Source organism: Sparus aurata, chromosome 3 (assembly GCF_900880675.1).
Source record: "Sparus aurata chromosome 3, fSpaAur1.1, whole genome shotgun sequence".
Taxonomy (NCBI): domain Eukaryota; kingdom Metazoa; phylum Chordata; class Actinopteri; order Spariformes; family Sparidae; genus Sparus; species Sparus aurata.
The window spans coordinates 10,446,247-10,467,346 of NC_044189.1; the positions used below are offsets into that span (position 1 = coordinate 10,446,247).

Consider the following 21,100-nt stretch of genomic DNA (forward strand, 5'->3'; position numbering starts at 1 on the left):
TCCGGTGGTTAGACAGTGGTGATAGAAAACAATTAACGAAAAGCATCAAATTGATCTGCACAAACCTCCAATAACAAATACAGGAAGAGACAACACTATTTTCAGAGATATTTATTATAATTTTTTCTCTTGAAGCCAGCTTCTTCAACCATCATAGAAAAAAAAATAATATGCACAGACTTGTTCTTCTTTCACCAATTAAAATATTAATTTAAAAACAAGAAACACTCTGTATTTATTTCATTTATTGTATTATGAATATGCGAAATCCAAGAGTCAGATATCGGCTGAAGTTTATATGTTAACTGAATTTTACATGTTTCTTCTCTCTCCACTTCCACATGACAAAAATAAAAGTATACCTTTATTCATATCCACACATTAACTCAACTGTTACCAGAGTTGTCATTGTGAACAGTAAGGCTCAATTAGACCTCTAAAAATCGTCCTGCACACATCGCGCCACCCGTGTCGGTAACGTTCAACACGACACCCACTGAGAGACGAGGTTTTCCCAAAAGGCTTCAGACAAGAAAAATATATATATTGTATATAAATATACAAATATCTATATAAACTGATCTTCATATCATCTGTATGGGCAAATCCAGCAGGCACATGAGACCAGATGATATAAACATCAGTCTTCTGTGCTGAGGCAGTGCTGACTTCAATTTAGAAAGTACATAAAAGAAACTCAAATATATGAACTAAAAAATTAAATCTGATCAGTATCATCATATTGCATAGACAAGTGATCGTTCAGTGCAGACCTGAGAGTCTTTTATAATATGTACCGTACTTATACATTCATATTTTTCCCTCCAATTCCCCTGAAAATAAAACTATCCATTCCACAGTAAACACAACGTTCCTCTTCTTTCAACTGCATAAACCAAATTGTACTGTACATTTCTTCCATGACACTCATTCATTCTGATGCTACATACCACAAGGATTACAAACACTCACTTCAACACCTCAAATTAAACGAAACATGATAACAATCACGTTAATTTCATTCAACAAAAGTGTTGGTGATCTCATCACATGGGCAATTTTGGCGAGGTGACTGGCTTCTACCGAGGGCATGACTCATCTGGAAGACAGAGAGACGGCAATGGAAGGTAAATAGGTGAATCTAGGATTCTACGTCTAATTTTTTACTTCTTCTCATTCACCAACAGTGACATTTATGGCTTTGTGAGGTCCATAAATGCAACCGTACCATTCCATTCGCTCTCTAATAACATCAATTTATCAAATTTACCTTTTCCATTGCTGCATTTAGAAAAACGACGGTACATTAATCATTTAATCTTTGCCCACACAGCTAACCTGCTACCATTTGAAAATGTCAGTTTGTTTACTGAAAGAATAAATATGGTTAATCCAGTTTTTGCTTTTTGTCAACAAATCCTGTGAAAAAGACAAAAGCCATGGCCCGCACATACTGCAAAATCTACTTCCTGAAATGGAACAGCCATAATCAGTGTATTTTCTTCAGGGGGTGAAGTAAAAGTAAAAGTAAGCTTCAGATCATAATCATATTGCGGCCATTTTCCTCTGATGTCATGTGTTTATTATCATTCCACCACAACTAAAGAGACAATGGTTAGTGAAATCTGGAGGGACATCTGGTCATATATCAAGGTTAAACAAAATATCGGTAGCCCATTAGCTTCTGTTAGCTAACAGGTAACGTTAGTAGTCTACTACTTCATAGCTAGAGTTACTGTTTGACAGTGTCACATGCTTCGGTGTAGCAATAACGTATTTTTGTAGGCTAACCCAGAAGTTAGCATCGCTCTGGTTCCCTCGCCAGAAAGCCTGTGGGGTTTTTAATTAGATTTTGGAGCACTGCTGAAAATAATCTCTGTGGCAAACACAGATTTATGATACTTACATGTTTTGTTCAGCAAGATAATCTTCACAGATGAACAACACACTGAAGGTGAGGCTCGCCCAGGGCGTTATGCAAACCAGAACCACCACTGTCAAATGCTAACGTTAGCGAACTGGATATCAAATATGTTGTTTTCGCTTGAAATATGGCCTGATTTCTGTCTGGATTTTGACTATACATCAACTATTTTTAGTTGTTTAGGCTCGTCAACGTCAGTACGGGGGGGGGGGAGAGAGACACGGACAGACGGTCACCGTCAGCCGGGGGACGGACGGACGCTCGTCACCGTCACGCGCAGAGTATAGAGCCGCTGACCTAGCGGTATAGCTGCGTAGCGCCGCTGTTCCACCGTCTGGGGAGAACCCTACTTAGGCGGGAGGCAAAAACGCTTGGGCGCCACGCCTAAGCCGTATAATGGCAGGGAAAACCCTGCATCTTGGACACATTTATACAAGCCTGGAGTGAAACACACTGGATGTAACCCAACGGTTAAGCTAGCTAGGAAATGGTTGAATGCTAATATTAGCTAATGGGTCATTAAACATGTTTTAATTGCTTAAAATATGGCCTAGTGTCCCTTTGAATTTCCACTACACATTGTATTTTCAGTAGTTGATCAATTGGGCGGTGAGATGATAACAGTTTGTAATTTTCCCAATGTTCATAAGACTTCCAACATGGAATGCTGCAGTATGACACCTGAGCACCCCAAAAGAAAATGGCTGCCATGTGAGTATGGTCTATTGTTGCTTATTAGCTGTGTGACATATAAACATATAAACATCCTCTGGTATAAACTGCTCCACAAAACAGGAATAGTTTGCAGACATCCATGAAACTATTTGAACTAATTGTTACGTTAACAACCAAGCTAACAAACTTTCCTTGTGACATTTAGCTTGCATTTACTTAGCATGCTAAGATAGTTTGCTCCCTCATCAATAAGTCTTTACTTGATCAAATAATATACATTGCTGGCAAGAAAATGGCAGGGGAAATAAACAACACAGTGAAGAGAAAAAAAGCGGTAATGTTGTGACTGACGAGGCTAAGTTATTCTTTTATATTCTTTTAAAAAGGAAGTTTGCTATGGACTATTTTTAGCCACATTAGTTTTGGTGGTGTGCGTTCAAATGACTTGACAATAAACAACTCACAAGAGTGCACGGGTGACTTATTTGTATCTTTATAACAGTGGAGCTCAGGCTACAGTTGGCTTCACAGGAAATACTACAAAGTACACATTTTTGATTTGGGTCTTTTCTTAGTATTTGTTGACAATAAGACAAATAAACAGTAAAATATTGCCAGACATATGTTAAGGAAAGTTCAGGCACTCCGCCCTCTTCTGTGGTGGCAACACTGAAAATAAACCTCTTAGACTCAGTATAGTCCAATGTTCCTATGGAGAGTCTGTAAGACATCACAAACGGCAAAACAATCTGAATCCATAATCTCTTCACTACACGTTATGTTTTTTGAGGAGGGGGTGACACTGACCCACTCTTAGACCCCGTCCCATAGCATTCCCAACGTTCCTTGTGCTTTTGGACACGATTGTTCCTCCGTCCACTTTAACCTCCTCCTGCGCCTCCTCTCCCTGCTGCCTCCACGGCTCGTGAGGGTACGGGGTGTAGGCCAACATGGAGGTCTCTGATGGGTACTCGCACACCTGCTCCAGCTGGTCCTCATCGAAACACACCTTTCCCTGTAAACATGAGTAAAGACGGGATTATTTTTACAAGTACAGGACTTTCATTCAGGAGACTGCTGTTTGTGCCAAGTTACCAGCGGTCAAAGGAGAGTTATTTTAACTTACTAACATGTTATGTATGTTATGTGAGTACATTCATAAGTAGTAAGTAGTAGTTATTTAACCCAGACCACAATGTTTTCAATTCATCTGTCACTGGTAAGCTGCAACTTTTTAGTAACACAAGCGCTAGTAATACCTCTAATAGCATCCTCACATGCATCATTTGGACATGAAGTTGTTCATCAGGAAAAGATCAGCTGATTCTCGTCTCTTGTTCTTTTATGTTTATATTTTACCAGTCGGGTCTTCTCTGAAGGGAGTAGCATATGCTGTCTACTGGCGGTTATTGGTTAAAGGCAAAATCTTGTTCACAATTTTTAAAGAGTGGAGCTCGGGCAAGTGTTTGATTTATTAGTGGATGAGACAAAGTTAGAGGTTTTGAAATCAACAAACAAATAAAAAGTTGGCATGAAAGAAACTTTTCAAAAGATCTTAAAAAATCCTCATCAAAGAATCACAATTAAAGTTTAAAGAGGAGAACGTCTGCCTGACTGGATGTATGGCTGTTTTCAAACACATTCTGCATCCATTATACAGTGACTTGTTTTAGAAATCAAAGCATTGCATGCAAATAACAAATGACCAAATTTAAATGCCAGTGTTTGACCCGGTCAGAGCAGAGAGAAGTCTACTTTCTGCACTGACGAGTTCCTCTGACATGTGCTCACATGGTCAAACGTAAACAAGCTTTGAGTCACTGAGGAAAGTCTCGGTCTGTCTCTGTGAGATGTTTGTACTCCGTCAGTGTAATGTTAGCTGACAGAATGAGGCTTACTGATTGTTCAGGTAAACAGCACGTATGCACAAGAGGAAAAGGAGAACGAGGCTAGCTGGTGTTTAGCTAATCTTTGCCTGGACTGACAGATACTTCAGTGGGGTTTGTTTACTCGAAGGCCAGCGAGGTGTAAACAGACCCGACAGAAACGGGCCGAAGAGGTCAGTGCAGTGTGTCTTATAACCGCAGCAGCAGGTTTTGGATGTGTGCAGCAGTAAATACACCCGGAGGTGCAGACATGATCTGGATGGAGCCTGAAACACACGGCACACAGGATACGAGTTTACCGCCGCTTCTCCCTGACAGTGGCTGTGTGCAGAGGAGCGCAGATAAGAGCTCTGCATTAGCGAGGCTGGACGAATCGTGCTAAGGCACAGGAGGCTAATCCGCCCTCCCTGAACCTGATTAACCCAACACAGCGGGACAGCAGAGCCAGCGGGAGCGACAGAAACTGAAAGAGTGGGAGAATAAGGGAGCGAAAAGAGGGAAGTTTGTCGATCATACTTCTTCACAGGTTCAATGTAAAACTATTACGCGTCTGTCTTTGTTCTGCAAAGTTCACATCACATGCCAGACCGACCCACAATCTGCTTTTACAGTTCAAGAAGACAATCCAACCCTTTCAGAAGAGTGTATGAGATAGCTTAAAATATATTGAAAGCAGGTAAACATGTCTAATATAAATTAATAATAGGATTTTGATATTGAGAATAAAGAATAAACACTTTTGTTGTCAAGAGTCTGAATCAGGCTGGTGCCGCAGGCAGTCCAAGATAAGAAAGCGGGTAAAATGGAGATGAAATAGAGGAGGTCGTAGACGAGGAGCACGCAGGTCACCCCCCCTCTGTGACATGATGGCGTGGTTCGGATGGGGGAGGGAAGGAGCCCTGACGTCAAACAGCCTGAAGGGCATCAACGAGAGAGCGACAGGTGGTCAGAGAATCAGCGCCGTAAAGTGGCCACTCGCTGCAGCTCAGGACGGCTACTTACAGATAAACGATTGTTTATTTAAAGGAGTTTATATCTAGAGAACAGCATCAACCCCTAGTTTCTCTTTCCCTCTGTAGTCCTGTGTCTTGAAACAGATGGCCCAGTGCTAAAAGCGTCTGAGCTGCAATTGGCAATTTAAAAATGGGCACATAATCACTTCCTTGTGTCGATGTGTGCCTCTTGTTCGAAGGAAGTAGAGAAGCTTGAAAGAGGAAGTGAGCAAAAACATGCAGTGTGACAGGGAGTTTCTGCTCGAACAAATTTGAGGCTTATAATCATCTTTAATCCTCTCAGTATGACTGTCAGTCTTTTTTTTTTCTTTTTTACACTTCGCCACATCTCTCTGTAACACTTCTTTGTGTTTCCATTTCACCCACGTTAAAACTACGAGTTGGGCGGCCTGCTGTCTGTCAGGCTCAACCATGCAGTGGAGGGTCAGTGTGGTCAAAAACAGTTTGCCAAGACTCCAGTCGAACAAACCAAACCCCCGCTAGGAAACAGCCGCAGATGATACAAAGAGAGATTTGTCTGAGAGGAAGGGAGAGCTGACTCAACAGAAATGGCAGAATTGGTGCGAGGGAAGGAGGAAGCAGTCTGCAACACGCTCAGCTGTAGACTGAGGTGAACCTACAAGCAGTTTTAACAACATGGAAAAAAAAATCTATCAAAAACAACACATGAATACAGTGAGATTCATCTTCACAGGATCATGTCGTTCAGGGTATTTTTGCTCTGCTTGACAACTTTTGTCATCCAGTCTTCTCCTTTATTACATAACTGCTCATCTCCTACTCTTTCTCAAATGAAGACTGGGTGCAGGAAAAGTTAAAAATGAGGAAACTGAAAAATGAACTCCAGCGATATTCACGACGAAACCACTCGCACTGAATTACTGTAAATACCAGTGTGGTCTCACGCAGACGAGCATGTGACATTAGGTAGGTTGACAGAATGCAGAAAAATGGGAGGAAGGAGCTGCCATTGTGGTTTCAGTCTCAGAAGTCTGCAAGATTAACTGTTTTCTTCCTGCAGAAGCTTTAAGAAACTTAATATTTCTAAATCAAAGACTAGGAGTGCTTCCTGGACCCAATTTGAGTTTGTTAGCAGTGCTCAAACCATGTTTTGACATCGAACTTAGTTTGTTTTTAAAGTCCAACATGAACATGACATGACCATAACGGCATTTTAACACTTTAAATGAGCTTTAGGGTGTTTCTTGATTTTTAAAGCAGCAAGGACTTTGCTTTCACTGTCTTTCTGTGATAAACACAACCTTCCAAAAGTCATTTTTTCCACAGCCCACACGTTTTGCTATATTTATGTGATTATATATGTGGTGAAATCATCATCCCGGGGTAAAAGTCAAACGTCGGCAAAGATTTAAACCACAGGAGCAAATGGCAAAGCAGATCACTCCAGGATTTTATGGCTAAGAATCAAGATGTCGTGCTTGATAAGGCTTTAATAGGCTTAGGTCGCTCTCTGTGATCGCACTTCTCAATCAAAAGGGATGTTCTCGCAGTGAAAGGGGAATCTGCTTGACAACGAGGGACCATCAGGCAGGTTACGCAAGGTGATGCCCCGTGGACCACCTCTGATGGGACGACCATCCCTTTGAAATCTGGCTAAACGTGACAAACACTGGGAGACTGTATGTACGGTTAAGAAGCCGTAGAGTTTGTTGGTGTGCTTACATTTATCCGTGAAAGGCAAACAAACACAATTTCCACTCACCTTTTTTGGGGTCCCTCTGTTCTTGATCAGACACGACTTCTCCAGGTTCTGATATCCGCCGATCACCTCAATCTCCTCCGCTGTCGGGAACTTCTTCTTCACTGGCTCGGACTCAGTGGAGGTCGTCTGGGCCTGCTGCGGTGAGTTCTTGGCAGGCGTTGACACTGCCGACCCCGTCGTGGGCCCTGTCACTCCTGCTCCTCCTACGGCAGTCTTTCTCGGCGTGATTGTAATGGTGGCACCTCTCTTCCCTTTCCCTCCGGAGGCACTCCTGATGGAGAAGAGGACGGGCGACGGCGTTGGAGATGGAGAGACACTAGGAGATTGGGAAGGAGATGGGGAGCATGGGGAGCAGGCCGGGGTCGGGGCGCTCTCTGCGGGTTTCAGAGTATTGTCCGGGGATTGGCTCCTGAGATGTGAGGGGGTGATGGTGATCGTTTGGTTGGTTTGTTTGAGCTGAGATGTCGGAGAGCAAACGCGCTGAGGAGACATTTTAGGGTTTTCTTGCTCTTTCTCCTCGGTGTTAACATCGTCCTTTTTCTGATGTTTTAAAAATCCCCTGGGACTTTGCTGCCCCTTCGTTTCTCTATCGTTACGAGGAGTGTTTGTTGATGTGGAAGACTTCAGCGCTTCCTGCTCTTTCAGCTTAAACTGCTCTATCTGTCGCTGTATCGTCTGAACCCCACTAGTGTCCTCACCTGAGAGTGCTTTGCTGTCGCCCTGCTGTGCGTTTGACATCAGGGGCTTCACTCTGACAAGGTGCACTGATGGGATGTCTACAGTCCTGTCCCTCACACACAAGCCCGATCTCGAGCCGACAGTTTCCAAGTTGTAGATCCGGCTCATGGCTGCGAGGGAGCTGGGATGAGATTGCAAAGGGGAGGTAGATTGATCAGGATCTAGAGGCGATGTGTGTTCCTCTAACTCCTCCTCTGACAACTCCGTTTCCACCTCCTCCTGTTCTTCTCTGTACTCGTGTTGGTCCCGGTGGCGCCTCAGCTGTTCTTCAACATGTTTCACAGTGTCGTCTTCATCTTCAGATACCAGCGAGCTATCAGAGTTAACTTCTGAGGCAGCAGTGGCGTACCCGCTTGTTACTTCCTCTCTGACAGCTTGTGAGTGTGGGACAGAAACGGGAAGTTGAGGGCAGGTTTTCAACACGCCGACTTCCTGTGTGACGTCAAGAGCAGTCATGGATGTCTGCGCTGCTGCGTCTTCCTGTCCCCTCTCTGCTTCGACCAGCCTCTTCCGCATATGAGCGCCAGCTTCCCACTCTTTCTCTATTTCAGTTCCCCCCTCGTCATGCCCGTCCTCAGCTGCGACATTAACCTCTGCACCTTCAGTCCCACCTCCATCTTGCGCCTCTCTTTGTTTCAGCCTCTCCAACTCTCTTTGCCTGATTTTCTCTCGCAAGGACTCGATGCGGCTCAGAGGTTTACCGATCCTCCAGCTGTCCCTCCTCTCAACCTTAACACCTTCTTCCCAATCTTGTCCCTCATTGCTTTGATCTTTTTTCTCAACCATTTCTTCGGCAACGTAAAACACAGATCTGGGGATTTGAATCTTGAGCGGCGAGATCCCCAGGGGTGCACTCCTTTTCGGAGATCTTGGGGTTACATCATGAACGAGGTTCTCTGGTCCAGTGTCGCTATATGTTTGCACCTCCGGTTTGGTCACTTCATAAGCAGCCCTTTCTCCTTTCTCTTTGCTATAAACAGTTGTGTCTCCTATTTTTTCTATTTTACTTATAAGATCCTCTGTCTGTTGGGACAAAACGGAGTGCATTAGGTAAGGTCCTTGCGGCCCTGTACCACTCCACTCTTGACCTCTGAGGGGGTCTCGAGGCCGATCTGTGACAGGACAAAGTAGACTGGAGCACTCAGTGAAAGCTGATTCGTGCCTCGAAGCAGCGTAACTTGGACTTGCGAGCTCTGATGATGCGGCAACAGGTGGGATAGTGCTTTCGAATCCCTCCTCTTTCCGAGAATCAGACACCTTTTTGTCGCAAACTTGCGCCTCAATCTGTCCGCCCGCCTGTTTGTCTTTTCCTACACTCAGCTCGCTCTCTAAACTTTTCTCATCTGACAGTCGTCTCACTTCAGCTCTTGCTCTCCCGTCCTGCCTGATGGGTACTCTTCTAGCAAACGAGATTCCCTCTGTGTTTTTAACAGATGCCACTGTGAACCCCTCGTCTCCTTCCGCATCACCTGCCTTCTCCGCAGCCCTTACGTCAATGGGCTCAACTTTCTTAACCGCGCTCTTGTGTTCGTCCTCGTTTTTAAAAAGTCTCTCTCTCACCTTTCCAAACCTGTCTTTATCTAAAAGTCGTGCGTAGCCCTGTTTGATCTTCGCTGTGGTTTCCTTCCCAAAGCACGCTATGTCGACCAACGGCGCTACGCTCTTCTCCGAATGTATGCTGTCGCCCATTTTCCTCTCATGAAACCCCTCGTTGTCTAAACCGTTCTCCTTAGCACAGAAGACCCGGTCGGAGAAGCTGGACGAGCGTTTCGGCGTGCCTTTAAACAACATATTCCTCCTGTCTTCCTCACATTGTCGGTCATCGTCATCGCCTGAAAATTTTCTCATCACAGGCCGGAGGAAATTATCAGAGCTTTTGGATCGAGATGGAGGCTTGGGGTGCTCTCCAAATTTACTCAGCAGCTGGCTGACCCTCCCTCCTCTGTCAACGAACACATTATCGTCCAAGCTGTCCTTCCTGTCTTCTTTAATAACTGTTGCCTGGCCCCATGGTCTCTCTTTCTCTTTTTCTCTCAGCCAGGACATTTCCGTTCTGTGCTCTCTCGCCATACTCTCCCACCTTCCCTCCACGCTGCCCTTCGTCTCTGCATCCTCTCTACCCGAACCTTTCCCACCTCCTGTTGGATGCCTCTCTTCAGGGCTTGCCGAGGGCTTTATGATCAGAACCTCTGAGGCTCGGATCTCAGTGACGCTCCCACCTCCGGCCAGGATCTCCCTCAGGTTCATCTTCATCCCTCTCTTCCCCTGGAGGTCCTCCTCGGGCCTCTCCCCCTCCGTCTCCCTCCATCTAGCCCTTCTCTCGTCGCTGCCCTTCCTGTCCTGCTCGATGATGATGATATTGTCGGCTCTGATTGTCCGAAGACCAGGGACGCCAGGAGAGAACGTACCAGATGGCGGCTCTGTTTCATTTTCCTCGTCATCTTTTTTCACTTTGAGGAAATCCCGCTCCCTGCCTGCATCTTTAACCGAGTCTTTCCACTGGCTTTTATCTTTCTCCCATCCCTCCCTGCTCGTCTCTCTTTCTCTTCCTTGACTTCTGTCCCTGCTCTTCTCTTTTTCCTGTCCCTCACTTAAATCTCTGAATCTCTCTATTTTCAGCTCTATATCTCTTCCCCTTCCTGCCTCTCCATCTTGACCCCGGGGGCTGGATTTTTCTTTCTCCCTCTCCTTAACTTCTGGCTCGTTGGCTACCTCTGCATCCCTCCCTTTCTTCCATGAACTCTGCGTGCGGATGAAAGGGTTTTCATGGACTGGAACTATAGTTTCCACAGACACCTGACTCACTTGTTCTGCATCCAGCCATAGCCCCGGATCTGGACTAAGTGACAGTTCGCTTCCCAGATTGACCGTCATAAAGCTGTCCGTGTCGCTCAGACCATCAGAAGAAGATCTGACATCCACCTGCAGCAGACAGACGTCTTTCTCCTTCTCTCTGTCGCCCAGATTGTCCTGCTTCGCCTTCCTCCGCTGGATGATCCCTCGCTTCCAGGCGGGCATGCTGGCAAACTTCTCCTCCTCCTGCTTCTCTCTCCGCTCTCGCTCCTCCTCCTCTCTCCTCTTCCTCTCCAGCAGGAGTTGCTTCCATTCCGGCAGAGAGGAGACAGACATCACAGAAGAGGAGCCGGGATTTGGACAAGATGGTTTGCTGTTCTTCGTCAGAGTCTCTGGGAATGAAAAGATTGAGTAAAATCAGTTCCCTCTCACAACAAGAGATGCAACGAGAAGTCGATTAATCACTTAGTCAATCAAAAGAAAACTAATTTCATGATTGATTAATCGTTTATATCCTCCTTTAAGCAAAAATGTCAAACATTTGCTGGTTCCACCATCTTAAATTTAGGATTTGTGGCTTTTTTTTGACATTAGTAGTAGAAAATGAGGAGTCTTTCGATTTAAGACACTTAGACGTGTCAATTCCAGCTCTGGAAATCATGATGAACATTTTCCACAAGTCTTGACGCCTTATAGACTGAACAATCAATCGATTAATCGCGACAATTATCATTAGTCGCATCCCCACATTAAAAAGAAGTGTGCATCAGTCGAGACTGAGCTTTTGGAACATAATACATTATTTTACCCCGAAGTGCATCAAGTTGATCAGCATATCGAGTTTCTGTTTGCATAAAAAACGATGCACATCAATGCAGAAACACGCAGTGTTACATTTGTGCAGTCCTAGCTGTCCACTGAGTTTAATCTTTTTACACAGAATAACATCACCAACTTCATCGAATCAACACGTTGTGCACATCCAACAGACACGAACTTTTTTCTGCTTCAGTCTATGTCTCAGAATGTGTAATCAAACTTACCAAAACCCCAGCAAAGATATCACAATATCCGCCTCGACTGTGTAGTTGTCATCTCCACTTGTGCGTCCTGGCTGTGCGTTACGCGCTCTCCCCTCCTCGACAGAAAACCTCCCTCGCCAATAACTAAACAGATTAATCTCTGCTGTCAAAACGGAAGGTTTTAAAACGCTTCACGACCCAGTCAAATCACCCCACGACCCGACTGCGCATCCGAGCATGAGAACACCTCCGTCGTCGGTATAGTAGTAAATATTCCAGCCTCGGAGCCGCAGCACTGTAATCCGATAATTACATTAAATTCCGTCAGGAGAGTTTAGTGGCACACACCATATTGTCGGACCTAAGAAAAGGCGTTTAAAGAGCACAGCCGTCTGCCCAGGCCGGGCACCAACCCCCACCCTGCCTCGTCTCATCCCTTCTTCCACGGCAAGGCTAATTGGAGAGGAGGAGGAGGAGGAGGAGGGCGGCTGTGGCGTCAGGAGGACAGAGCTCGGAGCTGCAGGAGTTTACCTGAGGAAGACCAGACATCATCAACCTCACTCACATGGAATGTTTTTAAAGCTAATTTAATAATGCTGATAAAACTAATTTACTAATTATTCAGTTATTTTCTCAGATTATTTGCACTTGAATGATGAAAGGGCATCATGTAAGTATCCTTCTTACTGTGCTCCACCCAGAAAATGAGACTTATTCCAACAAGTGAATAAAAAACGTGGTCAGAAAAAATGCCAATATATACATTTCGACAACCTTCACATGGTGAATTTGTCTTCTTAATGGAAACAAATACATGTTTACCTGCATATCTGCAGTTACGTGTTCAATCTGGTGAAATCATCTGACCTTTGAAACAAAAAAATGTAAAGTGCATATTTCAAAACATACACAATAAGTAGTCTGCCATAATGTTTCAGCCCAGCTCATATTCAATAGCTAACGTAGAGAAATTGATTCAGTTTATTTACAATAGCTTTGTAACTCAGACTCCTGATATATAAATATACTTCTTTTAGGCTTCACCCAGAAGAGACTTAGACCTTATTTCAACAAATGAATGAAAAATACAATCTTAAAATGGTCAGAAAAAATGCCCGATTTATACAAATTGACAATCTCAACACAGTAAATAAACAAATACGTGTTTGCCTGTGTGTTTACAGTTCTGTGCTCAGTTTGGTGAGAATATCTTACTTTTGTTCTGGAGTCTTTGCAAACAAAATAAAAATTTAAAGTGCATAGTTCAGAATATATTAAAAAAGTAGACTATGATAATGTTTCGGCCCATTTAAATCTAATGTATAGAAACTGAGTCAATAACTCATTTCTGATAACGTTGTGGCACAAGCTCCTGATATGAAATGAAGATATTTTTTTGGTGGAAATGATTTAAAAGATAACAATAATAATAATAAATAGTAATATTAAAATGTGGGTGGGATTCGTCCACTTTCCTATAATAAATGAGGCGCCCATGGTGCAGATAAACAAAACTTCTTGGCCTTTAAAAATAAACAACAAAGCTCATTAAAAAAACATGAACAGAACAACTCGGTCTGGAAAATACTGCAAGTTATTATTGGCATTACAGTGTGGCAACAATGCAGACATGTGGAAACTAATACTAGCATAAAAAAAAAAACATGTTGAAAAAAAAAAAAAAATACAGTACTTTCATGTTCAATAAGTAATGACATTTTAGAATAAACATGTTCTTAATCCTGTAGAATATAATTGGTCTGACATTACAGTTGAACACAAAACAAGGCAACCAAGCAAATAAACATTCATGATCTCAAAGATGCAACGAGACCTGTTTCTCTTTCTCTATAGCTGCAAAATGTGAAAAACAAAGCTGCATTTTTGTGCTTTAGCCGATGTGAAATTTACATTAGACAGTAGTGTGCACAGTGAACCTGCTGTGGTCAGGTGGAATGTTACAGCCTATAAATAATAAACTATATGATAAACAAAAATATAAATCAGCGGTATCAGCATTCATTAGCAGTGTATAACCATTAAATACATAAAAGTGTGGGTTTAAGAACTTATAAATGTTTGTTGTCGTAGTCACCAATAACTTAACCTCTCCTGTGTTTACTGTACATTAATAAACGTACTTAAAAATGTCTGTGTAGCTGTGTGAAAATACATTGTAATGTGTTGTAATCCATTAATTAAATGTTTGACTACTGCTTGTTAGCTTGTTGCATTTTATATCTATGCTTGTAAAATAAATATTTGGATGGTTTTATTGCAAAATGTTAAGTATAAAATCTTTTTGGGACAAATCTTTCCTCCTAAATATAATCAGAAAATATAAGTATATTCAAAAATATAACTATCACATTATGTTCTCTCTGAATATTAACATTTTACAAAACACAACTTTAACACCAGTGACATATTGAAAATACTGACACATCCTTATTAGTAGAAGAAGGCTTTTGTGTTTATACATTTTGAAATAAATTGTCCCTTTTAAATAAAACGCTCCCAGACCAGTCACCTGGATAAAATGTTGGCACATAATGTTTCTGCAAACCAAAGATGAAATTCACAATTGTACACGTCATTGACTACGTACCGTAGTAACATGTCTACAAAAAAGTGTCATATCGCGTTCATATGACGTGTTTTTGACCCGACTGCGGTATCAGGAGGTGGAGGGGGAATGTGGTGGAGCTACAGGTGAGACGGCTGCCAAGCCAGTGACCACAGTTTGAGACTGTGTTTCAACATCTGTAAATGTGAGACTACTGGATAATTTTAAGGAGACCTCAGGATGTCCGACCATGTTTGTGGCACCCAAAACAGACTTTTTAAGCCAAAACTTGATCTTGTATTAATCCTAACCAAGTGTTGTGCTTCAGTTCAACCAAACCATAAGGACAGGACTTTAAAAATAGATAAAAGTTGCAACATAAAGAAATTTAAGTTTGAGCAGGAATGTAGAAGTTGGACTCTCTCTTTCTAAAATCCCACATGCAGTCAACAGTAAATGTATAAAACACATTTGTTTTTGTTCAGCGCAGCAGACAACCAGGCTCACTGAGAAGCCAGTTACAGTATTTCTAGTTAATATTAAGGCGGCAGGTGGTTTCAAGTCACAGCAGTAAGAACACCTTCACTTCACTTCTCCTTGTGGTTGCCGTTGTCCCGCTCGCTGCCCCGCTGTGGCTCGCTCAGGAGCTGCATCTTACTTTTAAGCTGGACGCAGAGGTAGGCTAAATCCTGTTTGTCCAGGGAGTGTGCCAGGGCCAGGTAGATCGACAGAGTCCCCGCCAGCAGGAGCCTGTCCAGGGACAAGGCCGGCAGGAGCCACAGCACGACACCCAGCTCCAGGCACACCGGGTGGCGGAGGTGAGAGAGGAGGCGCTGAGCGCGAGGTGACTTGTGAGACAGGGGGTCCCCTAAACCGAGACACCTGTAATACACCTGAGAGACCGGCGAGACAAATTAGTTTAGGCAGCAGCAACGGCAACAAGTCCATCTATTTAGAGAACAAATTACAGGTTTTCATAATCACTGTCCGGATTTCACACCTTGTTAGACTCAATTTAATCCTTCTTAGTTTGTCATGTTGCTGTTTTGGCCTCAAATCAAAATGAAGAAATAAATCATGATTAAAGATGAGGATTTAGCAGTTAGATTAACTGAAACATGGATCCTTTTAAAGCCAAACAAGGTGTCGCTGGTGGATAGTATATGGGGTTAGAAGTCTGAGAGATTGTTCCTGGAAACCAGTCGTGTTGAAATTCAAATTACTGCTTAAAATGTCTCAGGAATTTATTTTTATGTATTGCATTTTCTATATCTTCTTCTGTGCTTCTAAAAAACACCAAAAGACTAGAAAAAAGCTGCTGGTTTCACTACAATTCAGCCAGATTTTTACTGATCAGAGAAAGTAAGACCTGGTTACCTGCTTGATGCCCAGCAGTTCTGGGTAATCAAAGATCATGAGGATGCTGCAGATGATCGCCCAGCAGAGGAAGTGCAGGGAGAAGCAGAGCAGAGGGAACCAGATACTCCAGGGTGCATGACGTACTGACCACAGACAGGGGGCGCCGGTCACAGGCTGCCAGTACCGCATCAGGATCTGAACACAGGAAACAACCTGAATCATAAATCCCTAACTCCAAAATGTGAAATGCATTCAACGCAATGTGTGTTTCTGTACCTGGAGAGCCAGTGCCGTGGTGAAGCAGTATGCCGTCCTGTTCAGGGCTCCCAGCACTGACTGGAGGGCCTGTTTTACAGGTGACCAGGCGAGCAGACTGTGCTGTGTGGTGAAGAGAGCCAGCAGCCCCACATCCACCACAAGACACCTGAGGACAGAGCTGTCCCGCAGGGCCACCGACCACGGTACAGAGTCTGACGTGTGAACAAGAGGAGGAAAAAAAAAAAGAAAGGTCACTTCTGGAGTTTTCAGATAAAACTTTTTTATTGTATTTTCCTGTATGTGAACAACCAGTACAGATACACAACCAGTGTTCAGTCTCCTTGATTTCTAAAAATCGGTATTGGCCCTGAAGAAGCCATATCTGGAACAGGTCACTCTTGTAAATGAGACCCTGGGTTTTACCTGTATAAATAAAGGTTAATAAAACAAAAAAATATCGGTAGACCCCTGATAAAATCTTAGATGTGCTACAGTAGAGCTGTAGATTATTCAAACAGTAAAGTTAAACCACTTATAATAACAAAATAATCTACACGTCAAGTGAGCTTTTCCACTCTGTTATTCTTCAGTCATGGCCTGATAACACACTGTGATCCATGAAGGGCAGTACGAACACACAAGTACTGTTTGCAAGCACTCAAGCATTAACATGCCACAGCGACGTCATACACACCCCGGGGCCTGAAGAATCATTTAGTATGTCTGATAACAAAATAATAAGGTCAGATGAAGTTGTTACATTGATATGTTTTATAAATATTATTTTAAAAGTGAAAATGTTGATCGCCCAACGTGGGGCTCGAACCCACGACCCTGAGATTAAGAGTCTCATGCTCTACCGACTGAGCTAGCCGGGCGCTGACCTCTACCGGTCGGTGGGTGGTATTTGGAATTTCCCTTGAATTACACTGATATGCCTTTAATCCGATACAGCGGCTAATTGATCTAAACTGGTTGATTTTTGGCGATTTTCGTTCACTATAAACAATAGTTTAATTCATGTTATAAAACAGCGACCATTATAACTGAGTAATAAGAGCGAGTCTAACCCTGAATATCATCCCACGTTAGCTAAGTTTCACTCATAACTCCTCACTGAAGTTAGCTAACTTCTCCTGGTCGCCTGCCAGCAGCACTGAGCGTTAAACCCACTTTGAGCTTACCTCGACAGAGCGTCGTGTCCCCGGTGATGTTGTGGTAAATGGGTCGAAATGATAGAAACCGAATGAAGTCTGCGCCGGATATGAAAACAAACGCGAAGTTCAGCAAGGACACGGTGCAGAGGGCGCAGCCACGTACCGTGACTGACGCCATTTCAATCAGCGTTTATCTTCATTTAGTAGCTTCTTCTGCCGGAGCTCTTCCGGGAGGGAGGCTGCTGCAGTACCGCTCACCGACACACGATGTCGCTGTTGTGCGGTGAAATCAGCGGGGTAGAGAGAATTAAAGTGTGAAAGTGGGGTCAATTATTTATTTTTCTTTATTGAAGCTTATGTACACCTCAAATTTTAATATCTGACTTTGTTATTAAAGTCCAAAAATCCAAAAGAAACAGCAAAACCTATTTACAACTTGGCAGACTCACATATTTAATTTAATCTTGGCATCCACATAGACAGGCAGGAGTGGAGTTAAAACAAATATATAAAAATAACATCAATAAATAAAGAATTAGTAACCTCAATATGAGAAAGTGTAACTCTTTGGACAGGGTAATTCAATATAATTCAATTTATATGTCGCAATTTATACCACAGTGGTAAACTAATGTGAGCATTAATAGGAGCCCATCTGATCAGAAATATATCAATATCTCCATCTTTAGATGAAGTTTCACTGTTTTCTTGTCCATTGCCTCCACTTTCATAACCTTCTAATGCCACTGATACATTTATCATTTTTCTGGCCACCAACAGGAGGATATGCAATAACTATAACTTCCTTTATTTCTATTGCTCCCTCAGGGATGGCTCCAAAGATATAAAACGGTGGGTAATAATAATATATAATAAATATTTCCGTCTGTATCCCCTCTAAATGACTTCCGTTTTTCATTATAGTTCTATATTTCCTTATTAACACTAACTTTGTGCATATAAAATAGTCAAAAAAACAAACTCTGAGGTAGAAAAACAGCCTGTTCAAAGAGCAAACTCATCATAAATTCATGTGTGGAAAGGGTGAATAGCACAGCAGAAAGAACATGTCCTAATCATGAGCATGTTAGACATTATTCCCCTGTTTGTGATTCCACTGATATCAGTTTTCATGGAACTGAATCGGAAATTTGCGACGAAAGACAACACAAAAGGAGGCCTCGATCACATTAAAGCAAAGAAAATTACCCAAGAGGGAAAAGAAACAGAGAGCAACCTTATCGCAGACATGAAATTTTGCCAAAAACAACTGATTCATCACAAATAAACAAACAGATGTGTGTCAGCCTGCTGCTTTTCCTCAGATGAGGTCAACCTCCCCACTGAAGCACTCTACGTGGTAATTCCTGTCAGACGATACCACTCGAATCGCCTCTGCGGACCCCTAAAACAACCAACAGACTATTAAGATAACATCTCAGAAACAAAAAGTACCAACGCCTGCTATTAAACAATCCAGCTCACCTCGGTGGGCAGTATCGGCGCTCTGCAGGCTGCACACAGAGGAGCTCGGACCCTGAAAACATGAAAGCAAAAGAAAAAGTCACAGAAACTCAACGGTGCAGTCGCTCTGGGTGTGACTCATCTAATGTGCAGCCTGTCTGGTAGGTGTTTGGTTTCATCTTTTGTCTCCAGTGATGTTGTTGTTGTTGTTGTACTCACCTGTGGAAGTCGCTGACACAGTAAACTCTGCCGTCTGCGTCGACAGAGAAGGCCCGACCCTCCAGGCCCCGTCTGCAGACGACGCAGCGGAAACAGGACGGGTGGTATGACTTCCCGCGAGCCTGCAGCACCTGAGGAGTGTTTGTAAAAGAACCCAAAAGTCACTCTTGGGTAAAAGTAAAGATATCTTGTTAAAATATTACAAATAAGAGTTTAGTAAAAGTCTCTATAATCACACTTTCAACCCAAGGCTCCACAGATGTTGACATTTTTTAACAGATGTGTTGTGATTGTTATTATCCAGTATGAACACTCACCATGTCCATGATTAAATCCCCACAGCCGCTGCACACCTCTGGGGATGGATGGACACCTGAGTACTACAGTTATCAACCAAACAATTCACAGATTAAATCAAAATATGGGTGTGTGTGTGTGTGTGTGTGTGTGTGTGTAGCGTTTATGTCTGCATACAGGATATCCTTACCAAAAAATCCTCCTCGCAGTAGATCCTCCCTGACACTGTGTAAAATGGCTTCCCGCTGAGCTTCTTACCTGGACGTTAAACCAAAAAAACAACATACCTTATATTCCATATTGTTTGATAAGTTGACATGTCAGTTTTGTATCAACGTGTCTCTTTTGTTCAGCATGAATAGATGCAAAGAACCCGACTTGACTTAATTTAAGCTTTTTATTTTATTTTATCTGGATAAATCGAGACCGACGTCTCATAACAAGCTGTGCTGAGTCTTTCGGTGATAAAATCATGATAAATTGTATTGTTAAAGTACATTCTGATGCTACTTTTCGTAAGTTAAAGATCTGAGGGCTTCTTCTATGACTTCAACCAACAAATACATTCAAAGATTTCGTGATAATACGTCCATAAAATGTGAAAGAAAGAAAAATGCAAATGCTCATTACAGTTTCCAGGAGCTCAAAGCGTCATCTTCAAATTGCTCCTTTAGTCTAAAACCCACAGACTCTTCATTTATTGCCATACATGACAAAGATAGGCAGCAAATTCTTACATTTAAGGAGCTGGAGCCATCAAACTTTTGACATTTTTGCTTTAAACATTATGAAATGATGATCAAAATAGTTGGCGAGTAATTTTCTTTCAGTCGATCAACCGATTAATCGACTAATCGTACTCCTGAAACATCGAGAGGACTCACTGCAGGCGCTGCAGGTGAAACAGGCGTCGTGGAATAAATGTCCCATCGCCCGACAGGCTCTCTGTCCACCGTACAGCGCTTTACTGCATCCCGTGCAGCTTCCTGAAGACGCACCACGCGGAATATATAAGAAAACACAAATTTACTGTAGAAGCACACACTGTACAGACTGAAAACACACTCACACTCACACACACACGCTGAAGAACGATCTACCTAAAGCCTGCAGAGTGCTGGCCTAGATGACCATTGATTAAAAATAAACTGTTGGATTCCCTCCTTACCAAAGTAAAGACCTGAACTGTAGCGGGGGTCCATCTCCTGGCGTCTGTCTCTGTCTCAGCCTGTACAGTAACAACTGAGGGTCTAATTTTACGTCCGGCGCAGACAGCTGTAAGGGGAGCTGCTATCTGGGTTTATGGCTGCTGCATTCACACATTCGCTGCTTTTGGTGTCTCCGACTCCTCCGAGGCGGCTGGCTGAGTGGGTGGCAACAGACCGGGCCAACTGGTATCTTTTAGCACAAGTAAGGACTGTACATGAGGGAAGTATTAGTTACTGCCGGTGCTGGATCTGTGTTATTATCAAGATTTCTCACTGAAATGGGGGATTATGGTCACTATGGGAGCCGGGATGACTGTGATGACACTGGAGAGTAGCTCAGTTGATCAGTTTTGTTCGTTTGGAAGTGTTTACGTCCTCTGATGAGGTTAAATTAGCAGCGTAGATGTAAAAGAACAGAAGTATTATCTGCTCGATGTACTTAAGTATCACAAAGTTAAGAGCAGCCTGCAGAAAGATGATGCCAGTGGGTCTTGTTTTAACTGTATGCATCAGACAGTTCAGACCGGTGGTTTCCACAAGACAGTCAAAGATACCGGTATGTTTGAGGAGCGAGATCATTTAGGCACCTTTCAACAATTTCAACCTCTCACCTTTCAACGCAGGCAGTTCACAGAAGACATAAAGGATTTTAGGTACGAGGGAAAAGATAAATCGATATAAAGACACACATAGATAGAACTTAAACGGATTAAAACTAAATAAAAATAAACTGAAATGAGGTAAAATAGGAAACAAGACAAAGCAAAGTAGTCCAAGGTAAATGTATATCCATGTTTT

General features: G+C 42.9%; 3 protein-coding genes and 1 non-coding gene across 5 annotated transcripts; all 4 read right to left on the reverse strand.

Annotated features, from left to right (window-relative positions):
- Positions 1–230: 230 nt before the first annotated feature.
- On the reverse strand, positions 231–12,181 carry ppp1r18 (protein phosphatase 1, regulatory subunit 18). 2 transcript variants are annotated; one of them, XM_030412317.1, is made up of 4 exons: positions 11,796–12,181; positions 7,222–11,144; positions 3,407–3,614; positions 231–1,281 (listed from the first exon to the last, which is right to left on the reverse strand). In XM_030412317.1, exons 2-4 carry the CDS (start codon positions 11,086–11,088, stop codon positions 1,253–1,255), a joined length of 4,104 nt encoding a protein of 1,367 aa, XP_030268177.1. In that variant the 5' UTR covers positions 11,089–11,144; positions 11,796–12,181; the 3' UTR covers positions 231–1,252. The 2 variants fall into 2 exon arrangements, with proteins under 2 accessions (XP_030268177.1, XP_030268176.1); XM_030412316.1 differs by having other exon boundaries at positions 231–3,614.
- Positions 12,182–13,350: 1,169 nt separating this feature from the next.
- Positions 13,351–17,380, reverse strand: nrm (nurim). Its single transcript, XM_030411247.1, has 4 exons — positions 17,142–17,380; positions 15,976–16,169; positions 15,718–15,894; positions 13,351–15,233 (listed from the first exon to the last, which is right to left on the reverse strand). Exons 1-4 carry the CDS (start codon positions 17,290–17,292, stop codon positions 14,928–14,930), a joined length of 828 nt encoding a protein of 275 aa, XP_030267107.1. The 5' UTR covers positions 17,293–17,380; the 3' UTR covers positions 13,351–14,927.
- On the reverse strand, positions 16,763–16,835 carry trnak-cuu (transfer RNA lysine (anticodon CUU)). The gene has a single exon. It is a non-coding gene; the product is annotated as a tRNA-Lys (tRNA).
- A 60-nt stretch (positions 17,381–17,440) lies between the features above and the next one.
- limd1b (LIM domains containing 1b) lies at positions 17,441–20,674 on the reverse strand. Its single transcript, XM_030411248.1, has 7 exons — positions 20,263–20,674; positions 19,979–20,080; positions 19,285–19,352; positions 19,115–19,177; positions 18,798–18,928; positions 18,600–18,651; positions 17,441–18,519 (listed from the first exon to the last, which is right to left on the reverse strand). Exons 1-7 carry the CDS (start codon positions 20,294–20,296, stop codon positions 18,436–18,438), a joined length of 534 nt encoding a protein of 177 aa, XP_030267108.1. The 5' UTR covers positions 20,297–20,674; the 3' UTR covers positions 17,441–18,435.
- Positions 20,675–21,100: the final 426 nt, after the last annotated feature.